The sequence below is a fragment of the Ictalurus punctatus genome, chromosome 28, assembly GCF_001660625.3.
Source record: "Ictalurus punctatus breed USDA103 chromosome 28, Coco_2.0, whole genome shotgun sequence".
Classification (NCBI taxonomy): Eukaryota; Metazoa; Chordata; class Actinopteri; order Siluriformes; family Ictaluridae; genus Ictalurus; species Ictalurus punctatus.
The window spans coordinates 3539806-3563125 of NC_030443.2; the positions used below are offsets into that span (position 1 = coordinate 3539806).

A 23320-nucleotide genomic window follows, 5' to 3' on the forward strand; every position below is an offset into this window, starting at 1 on the left:
CTAGTCCTAGAAGTAAAAAGTCTGATCTCCAGTTACCTGAGGCGTTTGGTTGCAGTTATTGCTGCTAAAGGTGCAACCAGATTTTAAATTTAGGAGGGCGATTAGGTGTTTCAATAAAACTAATTCAATAAATAAAAACTGTATTGTGTGTTTACTCAGCTTGCCTTTGTTTTATGTTGTATTTCGTTTGAAGATCTAAAACTATTTTGTATGAGATATACACAAAAAAACAGAAGAAATCTGTATGGGGCAAATAATTTTTCACAGCACTGTAGGTTATAGGCTGTAGTGACATAGATGATGTTATATAATAACACTGTGCTTACCTCTGGAAATTCTATAGATATCCAATAAAGAACTATAATTCGAGATTTTCAGTCTTTGAAAGCAAGAAGAAAAAAGAAGTGTAAAGACTAACAGATTTTATTTGGATATCATGCATCCATTATATAACAAATTAGGATGCATTCATATAAAAAAAAAAGAATAACAATATTTTCATATAAAAAAAATAACAATGTAGTAACAGTGGTTAATACAGTGTAAATCTACAGACTTTCCATAGTTTCCACAATGATTCTTTGGTCATGAAATGATTATGCGATTTAACTTAGTACAAGTTTGTTTATCAAGAATGAAATGGAATAAAACAAACAATCAAACAAACAACTTGTTAATTACAGAGAGTGTTTACATTTACTATGACACTTATATAACCGTAATGGGGAGTATGATTTGGATCCACTGCCTTGTAATGTGTCGTTAGGTCTGTAGATACAATGATGTAATGATGATGAAAAAGATTAAAAATATTATTCCGATGACCAGTGCGGCGATATTCAGTTTCTTGGCCAAACTGGAATGCGCATTAGCTCTCGCAGCATCACCAATAAGATTAGCCGTGTCAGTCTATAATGAAAATTAAAGAAAAAAAAGCAACAACCCAAAAACATGTTTATTTCCTTCTTCATACTTATTTACTTGCAATGATAAATAAAACTGATAGTGAAGAAATGATGTTATCTGACTTACTCGGCAGGAGAACACAATGGCGATGATTCCAAGAGGAGTACAGCAGAATATTGTGTTAAAGATGGACCAAGCCAGGTATGTGGGTGCATTGGATACACCAGTAGGCACAGTTGCTTTTCCTTCCATCTTGCAGTCGTTTTTATCTGCGTGCGTGTGTTTGTGTGTGTGCACTGGCTGTGTGAGTAAGGCTTTATTGGGAATGTGGTGTGGGTGTTTGGAGTACTATGAATTATTCACAGTGGGATGTGGTCTGATGGGGTGGAACAGCTGGATGACAAAACAGTATCCAATTTCATAATACAGCCTAAAATCCACTACAGATTACTAACTACTACTTTCAAATTGCAAGTTGATTACATTACTGATTACTATTACAAATTACTTTCAAGTTACTTTCAAAACCTATCAAACTTACAAAAATACACTACAAAGTGAAAATCAGAATTCGATTTATGATCAAACTTGCCTCGGTGTGGTTACAGTTTGTAGGACTACCAGACTGATAAAATTTAAAACTTTTCTAATTAGGCTAGTTTGGTGCCGTTAGCCAAGCGGAACAATAACTAAGCTATGGGTTTTTCTGCTAAGTGCCATGCAAAGTACATTATCTTTCCTTCTGTTCTGCTCATATCATGTTCACGTAAACTGGAACTCATATAGACATTTACACACCTTGTTTTCCTGCTCAGCATCAGAGGATGTAACTGTTTCAGTTTCAACCCCTTTACTGGATTAAAAAAGATAAATAAATCAGCCTATATCCATTTTTCCTCACACTGAATGTGTGAGCTAACGTTTGTCTGATTTGAGAGACTGTCAGCCAATACGACACGATTGGAGTGTTTCCACATATTTTCCTGTAAACCCCGTCTGATTGGCCTCGCCTCCGTTCACTGAAGATATGAAATTACAGGCGGACTTCTTTTACCGACGTTCAGTTACATAGTGACAAACCTCTCCAAATGGAGAATTATCCTGGGTTAAAGAAAAAATCACTTTATTTAAAATGTAATGCCATACATTATGCGTTATCAGAAAAAGTCATTAGAATACAGAATACAGTTACTTTGTAACACGTTATACCCAACTATGCTGAATATAGACCTTAAATGGAATTTGATGTGCATGTAAATGTAGTCATTGTGTTTGTTTGGTCTAACTTGGTATCATTAGACTGACTAAGACAACACACTACTAATGTCTTAAAAAGCATTTATGATACAATGTGTCATCTTTTTCGACTCTGTCAGTGTTTGAAGTTTTGGAAACAAATATGTTTAAAAGGTTATGAATGACTAAGGAAATTTGGCCTATGTGTTACCTCATATTTATAGCCCTGTGAAACAGAAAATGTTCGTGCTTAATTAATGTTTTTTGAACAATCTACCACAAGACATCACAAAAATCAAAACAGTCGTTGATCATCCAGGAAACAACACACAGTATTAAGAATCAAGCATATGTAGACTTTTGAACGGGTTTGTTTGTGTACATTCAGTTATAATAGTGTCTTGTGGTCTAATATGTAAACATCTGTATTTTGAAAGAGCTTCTTCACACAACTGCGAGCCAGAAAATGGTCCTTGAGTTCCAGAACATTAATGTGTGACATATCTGTGTGAGAAACAGGAAGGAAGCTATTCAAGAAAAGCAAAAATATTTGACCTTGCTGTGGCCTCCGCTGTTTACAATGATAATTCCATCCTACAAGCACGCAACCATTTGTTCTAGTGGAGGAAAAACAAATACGGTGAAAATAGAATAAAGTAAGTGCAATAAGAAGAGAATTTACAAAATAAAATATGCAATATAAGTATGTAAAAAAAAAAACCCAGTGTGAGTAGTGTAAAAAAGATAAAGTTTTGCACTGCGCTAAAGTGAGATGTAAAGAGAGTAATGCTGAGACAGTCTGAAAACTCCAAGAGTGTTTTATAGAGTAAGAGACAAACACTCAACTCCCAAATGTTTTGTTTTACTTCTGTTCTTTTGATGTATTTGGCTTATTTTGACTGATCTGGTTTTATTCGTTTTGTTTTGACTCTTATATGCATAAAATGAATAAACAAGTAGGCCTTTTGTGTCTCTTTTTTTATTTTACTAATATAAAAGTGACTACAAGGTCCATTTAAGACATTTTTTCCTTAGTCCATGGAGGGGGAAAAAAAGCAAGAAGCAAAAAGAAGTGTAAAGACTAACAGATTTTATTTGGATATAATGCATCCATTATATAACAAATTAGGATGCATTCATATAAAAAAAAAGAATAACAATATATTCATATAAAAAAAACAAAAACAATGTAGTAACAGTGGTTAATACAGTGTAAATCTACAGACTTTCCATAGTTTCCACAATGATTCTTTGGTCATGAAATGATTATGCGATTTAACTTAGTACAAGTTTGTTTATCAAGAATGAAATGGAATAAAACAAACAATCAAACAAACACCTTGTTAATTACAGAGAGTGTTTACATTTACTATGACACTTATATAACCATAATAGGGAGTATGATTTGGATCCACTGCCTTGTAATGTGTCGTTAGGTCTGTAGATACAATGATGTAATGATGATGGAAATGATGAAAAATATTATTCCGATGACCAGTGCGGCGATATTCAGTTTCTTGGCCAAACTGGAATGCGCATTAGCTCTCGCAGCATCACCAATAAGATTAGCCGAGTCAGTCTATAATGAAAATTAAAAAAAAAAACAACAACCCAAAAACATGTTTATTTCCTTCTTCATACTTATTTACTTGCAATGATAAATAAAACTGATAGTGAAGAAATGATGTTATCTGACTTACTCGGCAGGAGAACACAATGGCGATGATTCCAAGAGGAGTACAGCAGAATATTGTGTTCAAGATGGACCAAGCTAGGTATGTGGGTGCATTGGATACACCAGTAGGCACAGTCAATTTCATCTTCCAGTTGTTTTTCTCTGCGTGTAAGTGTATAAGTGTGTGCGTGTTTGAGTAAGGCTTCAAGAGGCATGTGGAGTGGGGGGTTTGCAGCATTTCTATTTATTCACAGTGGGATGTGGCCTGATACATGGAATGGCAGAAAGGATTTATCTTTCTGCACAGCACATGGGCAATTTGATCTGAGAGTGTTCTTGGTCTTCCAGATTTTGCCTTGATTCCCACAGTTCCTCTTCATTAGCATTTCTTGGAAATTGTCAGCCCAGTTTGATATCTTTTTAAATATTTTTGTCAGCTTTCCAGGCATCAATCAGCTTCATTTTCAGATCCTCAGTCAGCTGCTTAGAGGAGCCCATGACTGCTGAGAGTTTTTGCATTCTACTGAATCAATTAATACTTAACAAGTTTGAGGCAGAGGTTGTATTTACGTCTTCAATCAAAAAAAAAAGAAGTAGTTTGGCAAAGCTATATGGATATGAGTTTTGTTATTTAAAGTAAATTATTTACAACTCTTTGAAAACTTGACCAACGAAATGAAAACATCACTCTGACCCTGTGCTCCTCTGAGGAGACCTATAATATATTATACAGACATTTACATAATGTAGACACTGAGGTATTGGAATAGGTTGAGGTATATTAGATAGTAGATCTCTAGGAGGAAGGTATGGTTTAACTATTGGAAATTAATGCTGTTGTGATCAGTCCTTAATCAGTAGTTATTATAAAAGAGCCACAGGCAGCTAGTAGTTCTGCAGGAGAAACACAAAACTCAGTAATTACTGCTTATTTAATAGTGAACTCCTACTAACATACTTACTGAGTTATTACCTAGCACATCTGAGTAATTTTTTAGAAGTTAGATAATTGTTCATGAAGAACTGCTCATGCATTTGTGCTTAGTTTCCTAGGAGTTGCAGAAAAGAACTGTAGTATTTTCAGGGTTTTTTTTTTCTCCCCCCCCCAGCTCTTAAATTAAGCATCATTCCTTCAGATGTTTCTAAAAATATTATCTGTATTGAACAAAATCTAACTGAATTTAAAAGATCATAGGGAGGAACAGATCTGTCTTGATGAGCAAATTACCAGGAATGATCAGAAAGGTCTGAAATTGCAGAAACTCTGGAAAGAAAGTTAGAACTGGGCTAACTCAGGAAGGAAAAGCTTTAGATTATGAACTCCAGATTGCAGACACTCACACACACAGATGTGCAAGCGTACACACACGTACAAAGATCCAAAGAGTAAAAACGCTGATACATAACGTTTACTGTTTTTATTCATAAAATATTTTCTATATAGTAACAGTGTTTAACACGATATGAGTTTACAGACTTTCCAAAGTTGCAATAATGATTCTTTGGCCATGAAATGATTACAAGATTACACTTAATACAACAGTGTTTCATCGAAAATTAAATGAAAAAAAGAAGAAGAAAAAGAAAATACAAAGGTAGGGTTTGAGCCAAGTGGACAGTGTTTTCAATATCTGTGAGACTGATGTCACCATAACACGGTGCGATTTGGCCCCATTGCCTTATGTCTGTTTTGCAAGCACTGTCACACACAGTACGATGGAAATGATGAAAAAAACCATTCCAATGACCAGTGCGGCAATATTCAGTTTCCTGGCCGTACTGGAATGCGCCTTAGCTCTTGTAGAATCACCAATAGTGTTAGCCGTATGAGTCTGTAATGAAAAAGTTATGATGTTTCTTATTCATACTTTTTAAATTTTATTTGCAATCATAAGTAAAACTGATAGTGAAGAAATGATGTTTAATGACTTACCCGGCGGGAGAACACAATTGCAATGATTCCAAGAGGAAAGCAGCAGCATAATGTGTTAAAAATGGACCAAACCAGGTATGTGGGTGCATTGGATACACCAGTAGTCCCAGCCATATTTCGTTCCATCTTCCACTCTTGTGCAGTGGTTGTGTGAGTAAGGCTGCAGAAGGAATGTGGGGTGGGTGTTAGTAGCACTTTTAGTTATTCACTCTAGGATGTGGCCTGATGGGAGGAAGGTCTAGGAAACAAAACGGTATCCAATTTCATATCCTTCAGATACCCTTACAATATACCTTGACCATATTTGGATAATGCCAAAATGCAATCAGTCCATCAAGTGGTAACAAGGACAAGTCTGACAAATTGTAGAGTTAACCACTTACTTTTGAGATTGCACAAACAAGAATTTCCTTCAGATGGACTGAGCAATATTTTTTAAAAAGTCAGAGATCCTACTCGACCTCTCTGCTGCTTTTGACATTGTGAATCATCAGATCCTCCTGTCCTCTCTCCAGCGGAACAGCTCAGCAGCGGGTGGAATCATATCTCACAGGCAGATCTTTCAAGGTTTTGTGGAAGGGAGGAGCTTCTGAAACTCAGCAGCTCACAATTGAGGTTCCTCAGGGGTCAGTTCTCGGTCCACTGCTCTTTTCTATTTATACTACATGTCTGATTGAGTCTCATGGCTTCTCATATCATTGCTATGCTGATGATACCCTGCTCTATTTGTCCTTCCAGGCTGATGATTCATCTGTCTCTGCACGAATCTCTGCTTGCCTGTCTGACATCTCAAACCAGGACAGCCAGGAACCTTGGGGTGACTTTTGATGATAGCTTGACCTTCACAGACCGCATTTTAACAACTACAATTCTGTAGGTTCATTCTGTACAACATCGAGAAAATCAGACCCTATCTCCCTATGATTTGTAAATGTACTTTGACTTGTATTTAAACAAAAAACGGATAACGACAAGGTATTTGATGTTTTACCTAATCAACTGCACAGTTCTTTGAAGATAAACGTTTATTTTAAAATTGATGCATGCAACACATTCCAAAAAAGTTGGGACGGGGCAATTTAGGACTAATAGTGATGTAACAAGTTGAAATAAGAAGGTGATGTGAAGCAGGTGAGGTAATCATCTAATCATATTAGGAGCCTCCAAAAAAGGCCTGGTCCTTCAAGAGCAAGAATGGGTCAAGGCTCGCTAATCTGCCAACAGGTGCATCAGTGAGTAATCCAACACTTTGAGAACAACATTCCCCAAAGACAAATCGGTAGGATTTTGTGAATTTCACCTTCTACAGTAAACAATATTATTAAAAGATTCAAGGAATCTGGTCAAATTTCAGTGCATATAGGGTGAGGCTAAAAACCACTTCTGAATGCACGTGATCTCCGATCCCTCAGACATCACTGTTTTCAAAACCGTGATGGGTCTGTAACAGATATCCTGACATGGGCTCGGGAATACTTGAGTAAATCTTTGTCAGTCAGCACCATTCACCATTCCACAGATGCGTGTTAAGGCTTTACTATGAAAAGCAGAAGCCATACATTAACACTGTCCGCCCACTTCTCTGGGCTCGGTCTCATCTGAGATGGACAGTAGCACAGTGGAATCGTGCTTTGTGGTTCTACAAGTCAAATAGTTTTTGGACAAAAAAATTGTTCTCCGGGCCAAAGAGGAAAAGGACTGTCATGGTATGGTGGGGTGTAAGTGCCCATGGCATGGGGGTAACTCGCACATCTGTGAGGGCATCATTAATGCAGGAAGATATGTACACATTTTGGAGCAACATATGCTGCCATCCCGAGCAGCACAACACCGAACCACATTCTGCCCGGATTACAAGTGCATGGCTGCATAGGCAAAGCGTGTGGGTGCTAGCATGGCCTGCTGCAGTCCTGACCTGTCTCTGTCTCCAATTGAGAATGTGTGGCGCATTATGAAGCTCAAAATAAGACAATGAAAACCCCGTACAGTAGCGCAGCTGAAGAAATGCATAATGGATGAATGAGGGAAAATTCCGCTTGCTAAACTTAACCAACTGGTGTCTTCACTCCGTGTCCAAATGCTTAATAAGTGTTATTAAACGAAAAGCTGATGTAACACAATGGTAAACCATCAACTGTCCCAACTTTTGTGGAGTGTGTCGCAGTCATCAGATTTGAAATGAGTGTCCATCCATCCATCTTCAACTGCTTACTCCTTTTCAGGATCACGGGGAACCTAGAGTTTATCCCAGGGAGCATCGGGCACTAGGCGGGGTACACCCTGGACAGGGTGCCAGTCCATCGCAGGGCACAATCACATACACACTCACACACCCATTCATACACTACAGACACTTTGGACACGCCAATCAGCCTACCATGCATGTCTTTGGACTGGGGAGGAAACCGGAGTACCCAGAGGAAACCCCCCCCAGCAGGGGGAGAACATGCAAACTACACACACACAGGGCCACGGCGGGACTCGAACCCTGGACCCTTGCAAATAAAAAGGAACAAAGAAGGAACTAAACATAATAACTTATTCATTATAGGTTGATACAGTCAACGCTTTTGGTTCTGAAAGAGCTAATGCCGGAGCACTCAGCATGCTTAGGCTCCCCGTAGGGCGACAGTGCGTGCTTACAGGTTGATGGGACTTTTTTTTACTTGTACGTGTGTGTTTTTTTTGTTTTGTTCATGCACTCTCTCCATGTATTGTTATTGGTTGTTTCCCTCATGTGTCTTAATCATTTACACCTGTTCTCATTTTCTCCTTGATTAACCACACACACACACACACACACACACACACACACACACACACACACACACACACACACAGAGGGCCATTTTTTGGTGAGATTCCTCTTGGTAACCCCCCCCCCCCCCCCGCCCCCCCCCCCCCCCCAAATCTCTACCCAGCTAACAATTTTTGGTTCCGAGAACATACCTTTTTAAGGTTTGTTTTTTGTTAGCCAGGAGAGTTTTCTTTACGGAAATAGAACGATATTTTTAGGTTTTCAGAATGTTCTCCTAATGTTCTCTTAACGTTTCCATAATTTCATGAACGAGAGTTCAAAACTAGTCAAAATGACTGAGTAAACTTTCATAATCTGTTTGTAAAAACCTTGCTGATGGACCTACTTGATATGAACCACAATTCCCACCTCAATGGTACAGGTAGTAAAATGGTACAGGTAATAAAACTTGAGCAAAATTATGGTCAGTTCTCCAGCTCAACGTTCTCAGCTCAGCTAGTAGCCTAAAGGTTTTTTTTAAATTATTATTATTTTTTACGGAAGCTGTGGTAATTTACCTGTCAATGTATAACATGATCATACAAAAAGTTGGATTTATCATAAAACTTGCCTTGGGGCGATCATCGGCGCCCCCAAGCTGGTGGTGCCCTACGTGACCATTTAGTTTGCCTATGCCTATGTTTGTGTTGAGAATTAAACAAGTTAAATACATAATTAACGCCTATGTTTATTTAGTAGAACAGAATTATGTTGTTCTATCCATGCAAACCAGTTATTCAAAACAAAATAATTTTCTGGCTCTTGTGCAGTGCCACTTTTTTAATACCACCTGTATTAGGGCACAGGCACTGCACAAGAGCCTGGAAATCATGCCCAATGTTTTCTAAGCCAGTATATATTTCTGATAGTTGGTGAGTGACCTCAGAATGACCTATAAATATTCTTTTAATATCTGCAAAACCGAAGCAGCATAAAGGAAAATTTTTACAGCACAAACCAGCAGACTATTTTGTGGACGTTTTGCGTTGGGTGGGGGGCCAACTTCACACAGGTGTTAATAAGCCAGCACTATACATCAGGGTTTTTACTGTTTGGATCATTACATTTACATTTACAGCATTTTGGCAGACGCCCTTATCCATACAACTATTCATACAACTGAGCAATTGAGTGTTAAGAGCCTTAACCACTGTGCCACCACTGCCCCGTTGTATGTGTGCATAGGTGTGTGTGTGTGTGTGTGTGTGTGTGTGTGTGATCTAGTTTCCCTTCCTTCCTGAGCTATACCAAGTATAGTTTCCATTCCTGAGTTTCTGTCTAGGTGGTAACAGTTTTTAAAAATTCTGTCTGGTCTACAGAAAATCAGATACATTCTCATAATTCCTGTTAATTTGCTAATTAAAGCAGATCTTTTCCTCCCTATAATCTTTTAATTAAGTTATATTATGTTAAATACAGATAAAAATATTTGTGACAGCTGAATGAATGATGCTTAATTCAGTTGCTGAAAAAAACACAATTCTGTAACTCATAGGAAACTAAGAGGGAAGAAATTAGTAGTTATACATTAACAAATCTAACTCGTAAAAACTACTAAATTGACTAGCTAATTACTCAGTAAGTAGGTTAGTAGGAGGTCACTATTAAATACACAGTAATTACTGAGACTTGCATTTCTTATGCATAGCCACTAGCCTACACAGGTGGCTCTTTTAAAATAACTGCTGCTTAAGGACTGATCACAATAGTTAAACCATACCTTCCTCTTGGAGATCTACTATCTAATCTATCTCAACCTATTTCAACACCTCAGTGTCTACAATGTAAAAGTCTATGTAATATATTATAGGTCTAGTCAGAGGAGCCCAGGGTCAGATTGATGTTTTTATTTAGCTGGACAAGTTTTAAAAGAGTTGTAAATAATTTACTTCCAACAAAGCAACAAAACTCATATCCATATATCCTTGAACAAATTGCAGATTTTGTGACTGAAGAAGTACATACAACCTCTTTTCTACAAATTTTAATGCACATTGCTTTCTATCTGAGGAACTGAAAACACAGCAAAACAGGACCTCCTTCCTGTTGTGAATTCTCAGAACTCATTTAACTTGTTAGGTCTTAATTGACTCATTAGAACTCATTACTCGGGTCAAAACTTGCCATCAGGAATTGTCATGAGAGCATCAAAAATTCCCTGACACTTCAAACCTTGTGCTATTAATACTCAGCAACCATGGGCTCTTCTAAGCAGCTGACTGTGGATCTGAAAATGAAGCTGATTGATGCCTGGCAAGCTGATGAAGTCTTTAAAAAGATGTCAAAATCTCAACAAAAAAAATCAAGCCCACATGGTTCCAATCAAACCCACAGTGCTACTTTAAAGGATTTGTAATTGAGTGCTAGAGGAGCAAAGAGTATAGAGAGCTAGTTAGGGGTTCTTTAAAGCTGCAGTATTGAACTTTTTTTGGTTAAAAATGAACAAAAATTAATTATTGAGCAAGTACATGAAAAAAAATCAGTGTCTCCTTACCTTACCCTGATTCGCAACGGTAAGATTACAGCTAACGGGTTTATAATCTGAGCTGTCGGGTCGGATTTCATGGGTAACATCGGTTTGACGTCATTTGTGCGGTCTTTGGCGTCACCACCCTTTTGCGTGGTTACGTCACGTTCGTAAACAGAAAGAAGAAGTGCCATCTACTCTATCGCGTGTAGGGGCTGTGGATGGTGCAGTCTTTGTCAGTTGCTTAGAATTTAAACTTGTTATCTAGATGGCTGCTTTTAATCTGGATAGATCTAAACTCAATCATCGTTCTCATTTGGGTCATCAGCTGCTGTGAAAACCAAGAAACTTTGAACTGAGGTCCAAAAGGGCAAGCGACAGCTCCCATTAGAGCAGTGGCGACGTACAACCTACGTAAAAAAAACCCAAACAATCAAACTCCACAAGTAATTTGCAGTTTTATGTTTTAAACAGACATGGCGATAGAGAGGCAAAAGTTCAGTACTGTAGCTTTAAGTGTTCCTGGAAGAGGTGAGTTTTTATCAGTTTTTTGAAGATAGTGATGGATTCTGCTGTCCGGATTGAGGTTGGAAGCTCATTCGACCACTGAAGGACAATCAGATTGAAAGTCGTTAACTGATCGCAGGCTGTGGGAGGGAACACAAAACTTAAGGAGAGGGTTGATGTAGGGGGGTGCTGTTCCAGATAAGATCTTTTACATGAGCATCAAGACCTTGAATTTGATGCGGGCGATTACAGGAAGCTAGTGGAACATGAACAAATGCTAATGTTAATGTTCTTCTTCTTCTTCTTCTTCTTCATATTATTATTATTATTATTATTATTATTATATTATTATTTAATCATCTTATGTCCTCCTGCTTAATACCATTATGACAGCAAGTCATAATCAATTAATTCACTTAGTTACACACTGTAAAACCGGATAAGTTCATTTAACTAAAAAAATTTGAGGAAACTATTTACCTCAAAATTTTTAAGTTGATAAATCAATTTATTTAAGCCAAACACACTTAAATATAAGACATTTTATTTTAAATGACAAAGTTTGAGTTAATTTTTTGTTATATTTAACTGTGTTTGGCTTAAAGAAATTGCTTTATCAACTTAAAAATATTGAGGTAATTAGTTTCCTCAGATGTTTTGAGTTAAATCTGGTTTTACAGTGTATGAATCACTTTAGAATGTTGCTTTGCATGTATTTGATCTATTTGAACGGTTTGGGAAACCCACACCAAATGACATGTTTTGATGATTTTTGAAGTGAAAGGAAGTAAATACAACCTCTGCAGCAAACTATTTAAAATATATATATAATTTTCTGCAAATGCTAATGTACTTTTCACATGTGAAGAATAGAATTTTTTTTTCTTTGCGACAAACATTTGAGACCATACCAAGTCAGTACTTAGTAACACTCTGTTTGGTGGATATCACAGTTTACCAATGCATTTTGTAGCCAGCTACTATATCTGAGAGAGAGAGAGAGAAAGAAAGAAACAAACACTGATACATAGTTTTGATGACCTTTTTGCTTTATTTTTAAAAAAAAAAACATGTACTGATATGAAAGTGATTACAAAGTCCATTTGCGCCATTTTTTTGTTAAAAAAAGAAAGAAGTAAATTCTGATTTTATTTGGATCTGTACAGGAAGGTCTCCTGTATTCATATAAAAAAATGTATGCATTAATATAAAAAGAATAAAAAAAATATGTATAAAAAAATATGTATAAACAATATAGTAACAGTGGTTAATACCATGTCAGTCTACAGATTTTCCATAGTTTCCCCAATGAGTCTTTGGTCATGAAATGATTCCAGGATTACACTTAATACAAGGGGTTCTCATCAAAAATGAACAAACAAAAACAAACAAATAAACAAAAAACACCAGTAGAATTTGAGCCAAGTGGAAAGTGTATTCAATTACTATGAGACATATGTAACAATAACACTCCAGCTTAATGCGAGCTGGCATAAATTTTTGAAAAGATGATCGCATAATAGACAATGCAAATGATGAGCAAAAAGATTCCAAAGACCAGCGCAGCGATATTCATGTTCTTGGCCATTCTAGAATGCGCATGAGCTCTTGCAGAATCACCAGTGTTGTTGGCCGTGTCAGTCTATGATGTAAAAAGTTATTATGTTTAGTTCCTTCTTTGTTCCTTCTTATTTAAAGCGATAAATAAAACAGGTAATGAAGAAATGATGTTTAATGACTTACCCGGATGGAGAACACAATTGCAATGATTCCAATAGGAAAGCAGCAGCATATTGTGTTACAAATGGACCAACCCAGGTATGTGGGTGCATTGGATACACCAGTAGTCCCAGCCATATTTCGTTCCATCTTCTACTCTTGTGCACTGGGTGCATGAGTAAGGCTTCAGGAAGAATATGGGCTGGGTGTTAGCAGCATATATAGATATTCACAGTGGGATGTGGCCTAATGAGGGAAGAGTCAGGGGAAAAAAAACAGCCTCCTTGAAATCAATGATTTTTTTCACACGTTTGAGAAACATTAGAGAGATGACTAAAATGACACACACAAACACGGGATATTTAATGCATTAGGTGAAACTGTATGATTTCTGGATGAACAATAAGCATTAATGTCAAGTTTGCTTATATTATGTACACTGAGATGCTTGTGGAAAGTCTGGGGTAAACTGCTAACATGCAACAGTATAAGGCACACAATATGCATATTTAAACAAGTATGTGTAAAATGGAAATGAATAAGCATAAATAGAACATTAAAAAACAAAGAACGGAATAGAAAATACAAAATAAAATATACTAAATAATTGTCAACAAGACAATTATTTGTCTGTGCTAGAGTATGTTGTTATAAAGTGAGTTTTTCAGACTTTCTGAAGAGACTGAGAGTCTGAAAACCCCAAGAATGGATTATAGTGTATAATGGGAGAAAAGCTTAGTTCACAAATGTGTTGTTTCATTTTGTTTTGGTTGTTTTGTTTATTTTGTTTAGTCATCTTGTTTTATTTGTTTTGTTTATTTTATTTTGTATTTTCCTGTTTGTTTGTTTTTTATCTGGTTTTATTTGTGTATTATTTGTTTTATTTTTTCTTGTGTAGTTGTTGCTTTATGGTTGCATTATTTTGCTTTTATTTTCTTATTTTTTAGTTTTGTCTTGTCATTTAAAAAAAAAAAATATATATATATATTTTAAAAGTTTGTTGGTTAGTTAATTTCTTTGTTTTTGCTCTCAATTGGTGCTGTTTATAATGTCCAATATCCATAGCAGTAAAATCAGCAAAATGTGAAATACAATATGTGAAATAAACAAGAAAGAGATGGATTACTTTTTTGATCATTCATTTTTTTCAATTCATTTCATACATTGCGCAATCCGAGTATTGCGCAATGGAACAAAAGAAAGATCTGAAAGTGTTATGGGGTGTGAATAAAAGAGCTGTGCTTGTTAATCAGAAGAGGGATGATAGCAAAGACCCTGCTCAACGTTAATGTTTCATAACAGTAAAGGTATGTTTTTTTTTAAACCCTTGCATTCAGTGTCCCACTTTCAGCTATAACTGAACAGATTATCTATATTTAAAAAAAAACAAAAAACCCTGATATAATCTGAATGATCTGAAATTGAGTGTTATGACGGTCACAGAATGGCAGATCCTAAACACTAATACTGTTTTAGTAAAAACCGTGTGTGTGTGTGTGTGTGTGTGTGTGTGTGTGTGTGTGTGTGTGTGTGTGTGTGTGTGTGTGTGTGTGTGAGTGAGTATATATTTTTGTAGATGATACAAGGTAGTGTTCACTGCAATAACAAAAGTACCAAAAAAAAAAAAAAAAAAGGTTGCCTGAGATGAAAGGAAATTTCTTTGCAGGATACATGCCTTTACTCAACTGTTGCCATTGTGACATTGAATGTGGTGGTTTTACCGGAAACTACCTACCACTGTTGATGAGTCTAACAATCCTCCTGCAACAAAATGCTTCACAATGTAAGTGCAAATAAAATGTGTGCAAGAATATGTGAAGGACACAGAAAAATATCTAAATCAAGAAAGGGTTCTAAAAAGGGCTATTTAACATGTACTAAATTTTATGCATTCCCAGTAATTTCTACCAATTGGCACCAATGGAAAATTTTTCCTAGGGCACTAAATAGATTAGGGCTGCCGTTGCTCATCTCTCAGATGTAGTCTGTTGTCAAATTGGTAAAGCATTATGGTTTGTGTATGCTAAAGTTATTCATGTACCAGATTTTTGATTAAATATTATAAAAAGCCCTGGTATATCCAAACCAGCACTTGAGATTGCAACACACATCATGCTATTTGCTCTTCTCTGACCCGGCACATCAACGGTGGCCATTTTCCCAATTATGTTTTGTCTTCATCTACATGTTTTTCCCAGGTTAAACCCTGCCTCGTCTGCATAAATGAATTCTTGCGGTGTCTGATTATCCTCCAACTCCATAATTCTCTGAAAGAAATTAAACACAGTACATGCTTTTCACTATGTGGGTATGTTTACTTGTAGGGTAGCAATAGAGAACAGTGAAAAAAAGACTTGGAATCGGCTATTTCTCAATGATTAGTAATGAAAAAAAAAAAATTCTTATCAACTGTTGAATTTTTTTAAATCTTTTTTTTTTCAATACTTTTGAGCTGATATTGTTGCAGAAGTAGAGGCTTTATACTGTATTCATGGTTTGGAACATTAAGTTTTCATTTATGGCATGCTGTGTTTAAGCATTTGTAAAAAAAAAAAATGTAAAAATAAAAGACTATAAAGATCCATGATTTTGGTATTGGGTAAGCTTATATATAAAGAAAATGTAAGCATTTTAGATGCGTGTTAATTGACTGCGTTTTGTGTGAAAACAACATGAATTGTGTTAATGGTATGGTCACAACAGACAGATGTTGTGCTAATTGTGTTTAGAGTTTTGAAAATGTGACTACAGATTGGACAAATGGATATTAGCAATTGTAACTGTAATATATTATTACTCAAAACATATATGATCTAACAAAGGGGGCATGGTAGCTTAGTGGTTAGCATGTTTGCCTCGTGGCTCCGGGGTTGGTTCGCAACCTACCCTGTGTGAAGTGAGTTTGCATGGTCTCCCGGTGCTTCAGGGGATTTCCTCTGTGTACTTCGTTCCTCCCCCATTCCAAAGACACGTGTCGTAGTCTGATTGGTGTTTCCAAATTGTCCATAGTGTCTGTGCATGTGCTATGTGATGGGTTGGTACTCCATCCAGGGTGTCACCCAGGGTGTCACAAATTCCCTGGCATAGGTTCCAGACTCCCCTCAACCCTGTGTAGGATAAACGGTACAAAATATGGATGGATGAAAGGATGATCTGACAAATATTGAAAGTAAAAGTCCCATTGGTCTAATAAACAAGTGACATTTAATTGACTTATGCATTTGCAATACAAGTTACTCCCAATTACGCCCAATCACATTTACCCAATACAAATGAAATAAAAGAAATCTCTCTATGTTTGCCCATGCCACCAAAAATACTGGATTGTTTTATGGCTCTTATCTGAAAGTGTCATGTTCCCATGCCAAGGCTAATCACTCTGTTACCTAATGTGTTAAGTAATTTCATTTAAGGGAACCTATATACAAAGCATGGTCTAATACTTAATACCTAAATCCTTAGCATGGTCTAGTGCAATGTAGCTACATGAGTTTTTTCGTAATTGTTGCAGCCAAAAATGCTTGAAATTGCCGCGGCTTTTTTCAATATTTGCGACGCAACTTGTAGAGTGTTTTGTGCAAAAATATTTGAATTGATGAAACTGCAATTGCCGGAAACTGTTTTGCACATTCTTTCGCAGTGATGTTTGTTGCTAAATGAGACCTTTTAACCGTATTCATGTTTGACACATATGAATTGAAGGGGGCTTTGGCTGAAAGCGCGTTTTGATGATGTCACACAACATGTCTTGGCCCAAATCTGCAGAACATCTGCAGTGATTTTGAAAAAAACTCCAACCTTTGAATATTGCAGAGTTTCCTTGATTTTGCGATCGTAAAATCCTGGAGGCACTGAGCAGGTACAGAACATATGCAAAATCAGCCATATGAGGAGCTGAATATAAATGATGTGGAAATGATGTGTAGAAATGGGATCTGTGCAATGCATCACTGTCTATTAGTGTCCCAATATTTCTTTCCTTTAAACACTTTGTCTCGGATTGTCCCCTTTTCTCCACGAATGCCCAGATGCTTAACAAAGACTGCGTTTTTTCCATTGTCCATATGGCTGATTGGTGGTTCCTGTGTAATTTTTCAATACAGCCGGATTCTGATCTCATAAAGAAACTGCATCATGACAGATATGTAAAATAAAGCTGTTAACACTCAATATAATTGATCTGTTTTATATGAAAGAATTTATAATGAATATTTCATTATTGTACAGTATTGACCCAAGCGATGTTGTTTTGAGATGAGGACAGGGCATAATTCTGTTCTTCACATTGTAAAATATTGTGCAATAATGTTTGGGTTCATACTCGACACGATGAAGACGGTTTCCACATATAAATCATTTGAGTTTGTGGTTTAGAATTTTCACAACACATTACGCTTTCTCTGTCTGTGGTCTTTGTTCCTAAGTTGTCCGTTCTTTCAACTCCTTTGGTTAATATGAGATGCCATTTGTGTCCCACTGATATTACACTTACAATTATATATGTACTGTAAAGTAAACATGAAAGACTTTTTAAACATAGATAAGTGTTCTTTGGTAACAACCTATGTGCCTATTTTAAATCTCATGGTTAAAACATCCCTTTCCATGACTTATCCATTACAGGTTATGGATTCACTCAACCTCGTTCCTGAACTGTTTGGAATATACCACAAGTCACATGTTTAAGAGGAAGCTGCATTATACACTCTCTGTGTGTATGTGTGAGTTGGTTGAGTGTATCAGTTCCCTTACTTGTACTTTGAACTCATTTTAACAGTGAACACCCAAGACACCGCAACCTTTACACCACACATACGAGGCACAAAGAAATAAGCTTTAACTCAATCGGTAGATTTGGCCAGTTATACTTGGTACAGGTAAATAAGTTACTGAGCCTAATGCTACTGTGACACTCTTTTTGTTGTGAAACAAACTTCTTTTGTTCGAGTGTGAAAAATATATATACAGCTGCATATATTTATGGCCTTGAATGGCCATTATATTTCATTAGTTTCATAGATTTGGGGAATTCGTAACTACGGGGGCAAATACATTTTCACACAGGCCCAGTTGGTGTTGGATAACTTTATTTTGCTTCAGTAAATAACATTATCATTTAAAAACTGTATTTTGTGTTTACTCAAGGTTGTCTTAGTTTTATCTTAGATTTCCTTTTCATTTCTGAAACAATTTAGTATGAGATACAGTATACATCAAAATGGGAGCATATACTTTTTCACAGCACTGTATGTCCGAATGCTGTTTCTGAGCTTCTGCTCAGTATTTAATCCAATCATCTGCTCAAAGCTGGTGTGAAACCTCAAGACTCTCCCGAGGGAGAGGGATAAGGGTACACTCCCCTATGACCATACATTCCTATGCACCTATTTACTGTAACAGCACCTGTATTGTATTTTCTAAGTAGAGTAAAAAAAGAGTCAACCTGTCTCCACAACCAACTTCTAGAGATTTACAGAGTACGGATGCATCATGGTCTGGTATGTCAATCGTATATGGTATACTGCTCAGTTCATCCACGGAGCCTACATTTTCACAATAAATATTTTATTATTCGATTTCCTGATAGCAAAAATGAATAGAAGCCAACCAATATTAACAGAAATGAACACGTCAGCATAATTCCAGTAATATAATAATAACCACCCTAGACATGTTGTGGTATGTCACACATTCCACAGGAAACCTTATCTGATATACATGCCACACTTCTTACCACACATGCTTAACAAAATACAGATAGCGGTGGGAAAGTAAACCATGCGTTCAATTAGTGTCTTGTTCAGATGTTTATCTATCTGGTTTCCGCTCTTTCCTGAGGGCAGACAGAGGTACAGTGATGAACTTAAGCACTTGACTTATTTAAGAATGCTCTTTCTAGGTTTCAGCTGAGCATTTAATACAATCATATAGTGAAAGCTAGGGTGAATATCTCAAGACTCTGGATCTCAGCAACATACTCTGCAGTTGGATTCTGGATTTTTATTTATTTATTTATTTTTTGTCGCCAGATGCCAGAGTGTAAGATGACACCCCCAGTCTGCTCACTCTAAACACTGGAACGACACAGAGTTGGGAAACCTCACTATATGCACACACCCCTATGCATACACGGCACCACAGTGGAGAGAGGGAGTAGTTTTAAATTCTTTGGAGTCCATATATACAGAAGATTACATTTGACAACTGGATCTTTTAAGGAAAGCTCAACAGTACCATCATTTTCTCTGGAGACTTGATGATAATAAAAAAAAAAATTCAACCTGCACTGCGACTAAATTCTACAAATTTACAGTGGAGTCCAGACGCATCATGGTTAATGCTCGTAAGGTTCTGCTGCAAGTAGAGGCACAAGAAACAAGCTTTAACTCACTGGGTAGAGTTGGCCGGTCATGCTTGGTGCAGATAAACAAGATACTGAGCCTAATGTTACTGCAACACTGCAAAATGGCAGTATATTCTGAAACAAACTTGTTTTGTTCGAGTGGAGGAAAAAAAAAATAGACGGCCTTGTGACCACAGCACTTACAGTTATATATGTACTGACTTAAATCTAAATTAAACATGAAAGACTTTTTAAACATAGATAAGTGTTCTTTGGTAACAACCTATGTGCCTATTTTAAATCTCATGCTTGAAACATCCCTTTCCATGACTTATCCATTACAGTTTATGGATTCACTTAACCTCGTTCCTGAACTGTCCGGAATATTCCACAAGCCACATGTTTAAGAGGAAGCTGCATTATACACATACACTCTGTGTGTGTGTGTGTGTGTGTGTGTGTGTGTGGTGTACAATTGTGTACAGGCAGCCTTCTTTCCACTCTTGAGCAGAAATCAGTAGTGCATTGAGTGTATCAGTTCCCATACACGTTCTTTGATCTCATTTTAACAGTGAACACCAAGACAAGACACCGCTACATTTTACACCACAGATACAAGGCACAAAAAAACAAGCTTTACCTCAATCGGTAGAATTGGCCAGTTATACTTGGTGCAGGTATATAAGTTACTGAGCCTAATGCTACTGTGACACTCTGCAAAAGGGCAGTATACTATGAAACAAACTGCTTTTGTTCGAGTGTGAAAAATATATATACAGGTGCATATATTTATGGCCTTGAGACCACAACAAAGGCAAAATGACAAACGTCTCATCGGTAAACAAGTATCCAACAAATATCACCCATGGGAAAAACTAATTGCGCCCTTACAGTGGTGCTTGAAAGTTTGCGAACCGTTTTAGAATTTTATATATTTTTGCATAAATTATGTCCTAAAAGTAGATAAAGAGAACACAATTAAACAGATAAAGTAAAAATAAAGAGAGATAAAGAGATAAAAAAATGAGATAAAGTAGATAAAGAGAACACAATTAAACAAATGAGACAAAAATATTATATTTGGTCCTTTATATATTGAGGAAAATGATTACATTATTATATCTGAATATTACATCTGTGAGTCACAAAAGTATGTGAAACTTTGCTTTCTGTATGTGGTGTAACACACTTGTGCTGGAATAATTGCTAAATTTCCAGTAACATTTCCAGTAACCGTTTATCAGTCCTGCACTTCGGCTTGGAGGAGTTTTATCCCATTCCTCAGTACAGAACAGCTTCAACTCTGGGATGATGGTGGGTTTCCTCACATGAACTGTTTGCTTCAGGTTCTTCCACAACATTTCTATTGGATTAAGGTCAGGACGTTGACTTGGCCATTCTAAAGCATTACCTTTGTTCTTCTTTAATCATTCTTTGGTAGAACGACTTGTGTGCTAAGGGTCGTTGTCTTGCTGCATGACCCACTTTCTCTTCAGATTCAGTTCACTGACTGGTGTCCTGATATTTTAATTTAGAATTCATTGGTATAATTCAGAATTCATTGTTCCATCAATGATGTCAAGTCGTCCTGGCCCAGATGCAACTAAACAGGTCCAAACCATGATCCTACCACCACCATGTTTCCCAGATGGGATAAGGTTCTTATGCTGGAATGCAGTGTTTTCCTTTCTCCAAACATAACGCTTCTGATTTAAAATGAAAATTCTATTTTGGTCATCTATCCGCACAATTACCTCCACATGGGACTTCGAATATCTATCCTTCAACTTGAACTGACTCTGTTCTGTCTACATGCTTTACATTTGGCATGGCCACTTTAATCTTTAATAATGTACCAAGTCTTAAAAGTACAAAGGAATCCCTCGAACCACCCAAAATCTTAAAGGTTAAGGGTGATATATTTTAGGTAAGGAAAATGTAGACCAACCTGTGACTCTGCACTTTGGTCTGTAACAGCAGGAGAGGGCATTGTTGCCTCGCAGATTATGCTGCATCTCAACTCTACTTCTAAAATTGGAGCCTGAGGCAGCACCAAACACCATCCCAACACAAAAGGCTCAACTTTTCGACCTGAGAATTTAGTACAGTAACAAAAGTTGCCCTTTGTCCTCACATCTTTTATTCGGTTCACTAACTGTAGCTATGGATTTCAGATGGTTTGAAATTTTCATGCCTTCCCACATGTCTGTGTTTGACCCACGCTGACATTTCAAAAAGAAACTGAGAAATCATTTCTAATGCAAAATTAGTTGTTGCCCTAGGAAAAGAAATTTTAAGAGCTCATTACTTTCCTTACACCATAATGGCATAGCACAGTGTTCAGCGTTTGACAGAATTTATGAAGCTTATGCTCAGTTTTCTCTTTTTTTTCTCTCTCTCCACAGCTGGAAAATGTCTGCACCATTGCATAAATATGACCCTTGGATCAACTCTTTATACAAGATGACTTGATTTAATTGTAGACTACAGTACATGCCAGAAATAAACACACTTATGAAAGATTTACATGCGTATGGGTTAAGACCATTTAACCTGGAAAATACTTTTGAACGGGTTTCTAATTCAACCAGTTCATGCTGTTAACTACATTAATTCAGATATTAATTTATTATTCAACTTCCTGATAGCAAACATGAATTGAGCCCAGGCAGCGTGACATATTGCAGTATGTCACACATTTTACAGGAAGCCCTATCTAATATGCATACCACATTTCTTACCATACATGCTCAAGACTAGGTAGATAGCTCAGGGAAAAGGAAACCAAAGGTCCGTTTAGTGTCTCGTTCAGATGGTTGTTATTCAGGTTCCTGCACTCGCCAGAGAGCAAGCAGCTTTCCAGTGATAGTTCCAGTTTTGTATAGAAAATCACACCCCAATCACCTGCCAACATATACAGATGCGTTCATGACTGACATGGGATTACGACACATCCAGATACGTTGACTGCTAAATCACTCCTTTAACACAATCAAAAGCAGTAAAGACCAAGTCTGTCAGGGTTGATTAAGTGAGGAATAGAACATGACGAACCATGCCGTCAATGATAATCAATGATGCGGTGGTGTATCCAACACAAAGCTGAGGTACTCTTAGCAGAATGCATTTATCTATTTGCCAGTTATTACACATTTTCAATCATTAAAAAAGAACAATTCGTCATTTTTGTAATCTATTTATAGCTACATTTAATGCATGCAATGTCCAAGAGACAAATTATAATGGCCATAACAGTCGTTCCCTCATCAGCCCTATCTTTTCTCTCTCTCTCTCTCTCTCTCTCTCTCTCTCTCTCTCTCTCTCTCTCTCTCTCTCTCTCTCTCTCTCTCTCTCTCTCTCTTAAAGTTATTGAGTTAAAAAAATCCAGTTTGTCATGTTAATAAGAAAAAGCACAAAGTCTTCTTTCCTCAATGTGTGGCACTGGAGATAAAGGTCTATTTATGGAAGAGCTCATAATATCAATGATTCTGCATTTTTCTTTGTTAAAATTAGACATTTTATGAACCACTTATTATTAGCCTTAGATTCTGTAAAGCATCTACCATACAAGTCCCTGTGAATGAGTTGTTACTATAGAAGCAATAACGTATTAGAACAAGACCATTAATATGAACTTGTGATTTGTTGTGCAGAGTCAAGAATTCGACAAACTCTTATTATTATTTATTTTCATAAAGTACAAGAGTGAGTTTTGTGCTGCCTCAAAGCTCCAGTTG

At 36.8% G+C, this 23320-nt stretch overlaps 1 protein-coding gene and 4 long non-coding RNA genes across 5 annotated transcripts; 1 reads left to right on the forward strand and 4 right to left on the reverse strand.

The window, feature by feature from the left end:
• Positions 1 to 407: 407 nt before the first annotated feature.
• Positions 408 to 4205, reverse strand: LOC108260310 (uncharacterized). Its single transcript, XR_001811123.3, has 4 exons — positions 3843 to 4205; positions 1705 to 3721; positions 1033 to 1299; positions 408 to 909 (listed from the first exon to the last, which is right to left on the reverse strand). It is a non-coding gene; the product is annotated as an uncharacterized LOC108260310 (long non-coding RNA).
• A 1015-nt stretch (positions 4206 to 5220) lies between these two features.
• Positions 5221 to 5910, reverse strand: LOC100304587 (interferon induced protein 2; the record flags this gene model as incomplete). The annotated part of the gene is given in 2 exon segments (NM_001200167.1): positions 5221 to 5649; positions 5751 to 5910. Coding segments are annotated over 2 exon segments (279 nt in total). The 3' UTR covers positions 5221 to 5496.
• A 104-nt stretch (positions 5911 to 6014) lies between these two features.
• LOC124626466 (uncharacterized) lies at positions 6015 to 8580 on the forward strand. The gene is made up of 3 exons (XR_006981326.2): positions 6015 to 6376; positions 6489 to 6623; positions 7973 to 8580. It is a non-coding gene; the product is annotated as an uncharacterized LOC124626466 (long non-coding RNA).
• A 4002-nt stretch (positions 8581 to 12582) lies between these two features.
• Positions 12583 to 13481, reverse strand: LOC108260311 (uncharacterized). The gene is made up of 2 exons (XR_001811124.3): positions 13265 to 13481; positions 12583 to 13163 (listed from the first exon to the last, which is right to left on the reverse strand). It is a non-coding gene; the product is annotated as an uncharacterized LOC108260311 (long non-coding RNA).
• Positions 13482 to 13677: 196 nt separating this feature from the next.
• On the reverse strand, positions 13678 to 22518 carry LOC124626467 (uncharacterized). Its single transcript, XR_006981327.2, has 3 exons — positions 22325 to 22518; positions 16127 to 16347; positions 13678 to 15507 (listed from the first exon to the last, which is right to left on the reverse strand). It is a non-coding gene; the product is annotated as an uncharacterized LOC124626467 (long non-coding RNA).
• Positions 22519 to 23320: the final 802 nt, after the last annotated feature.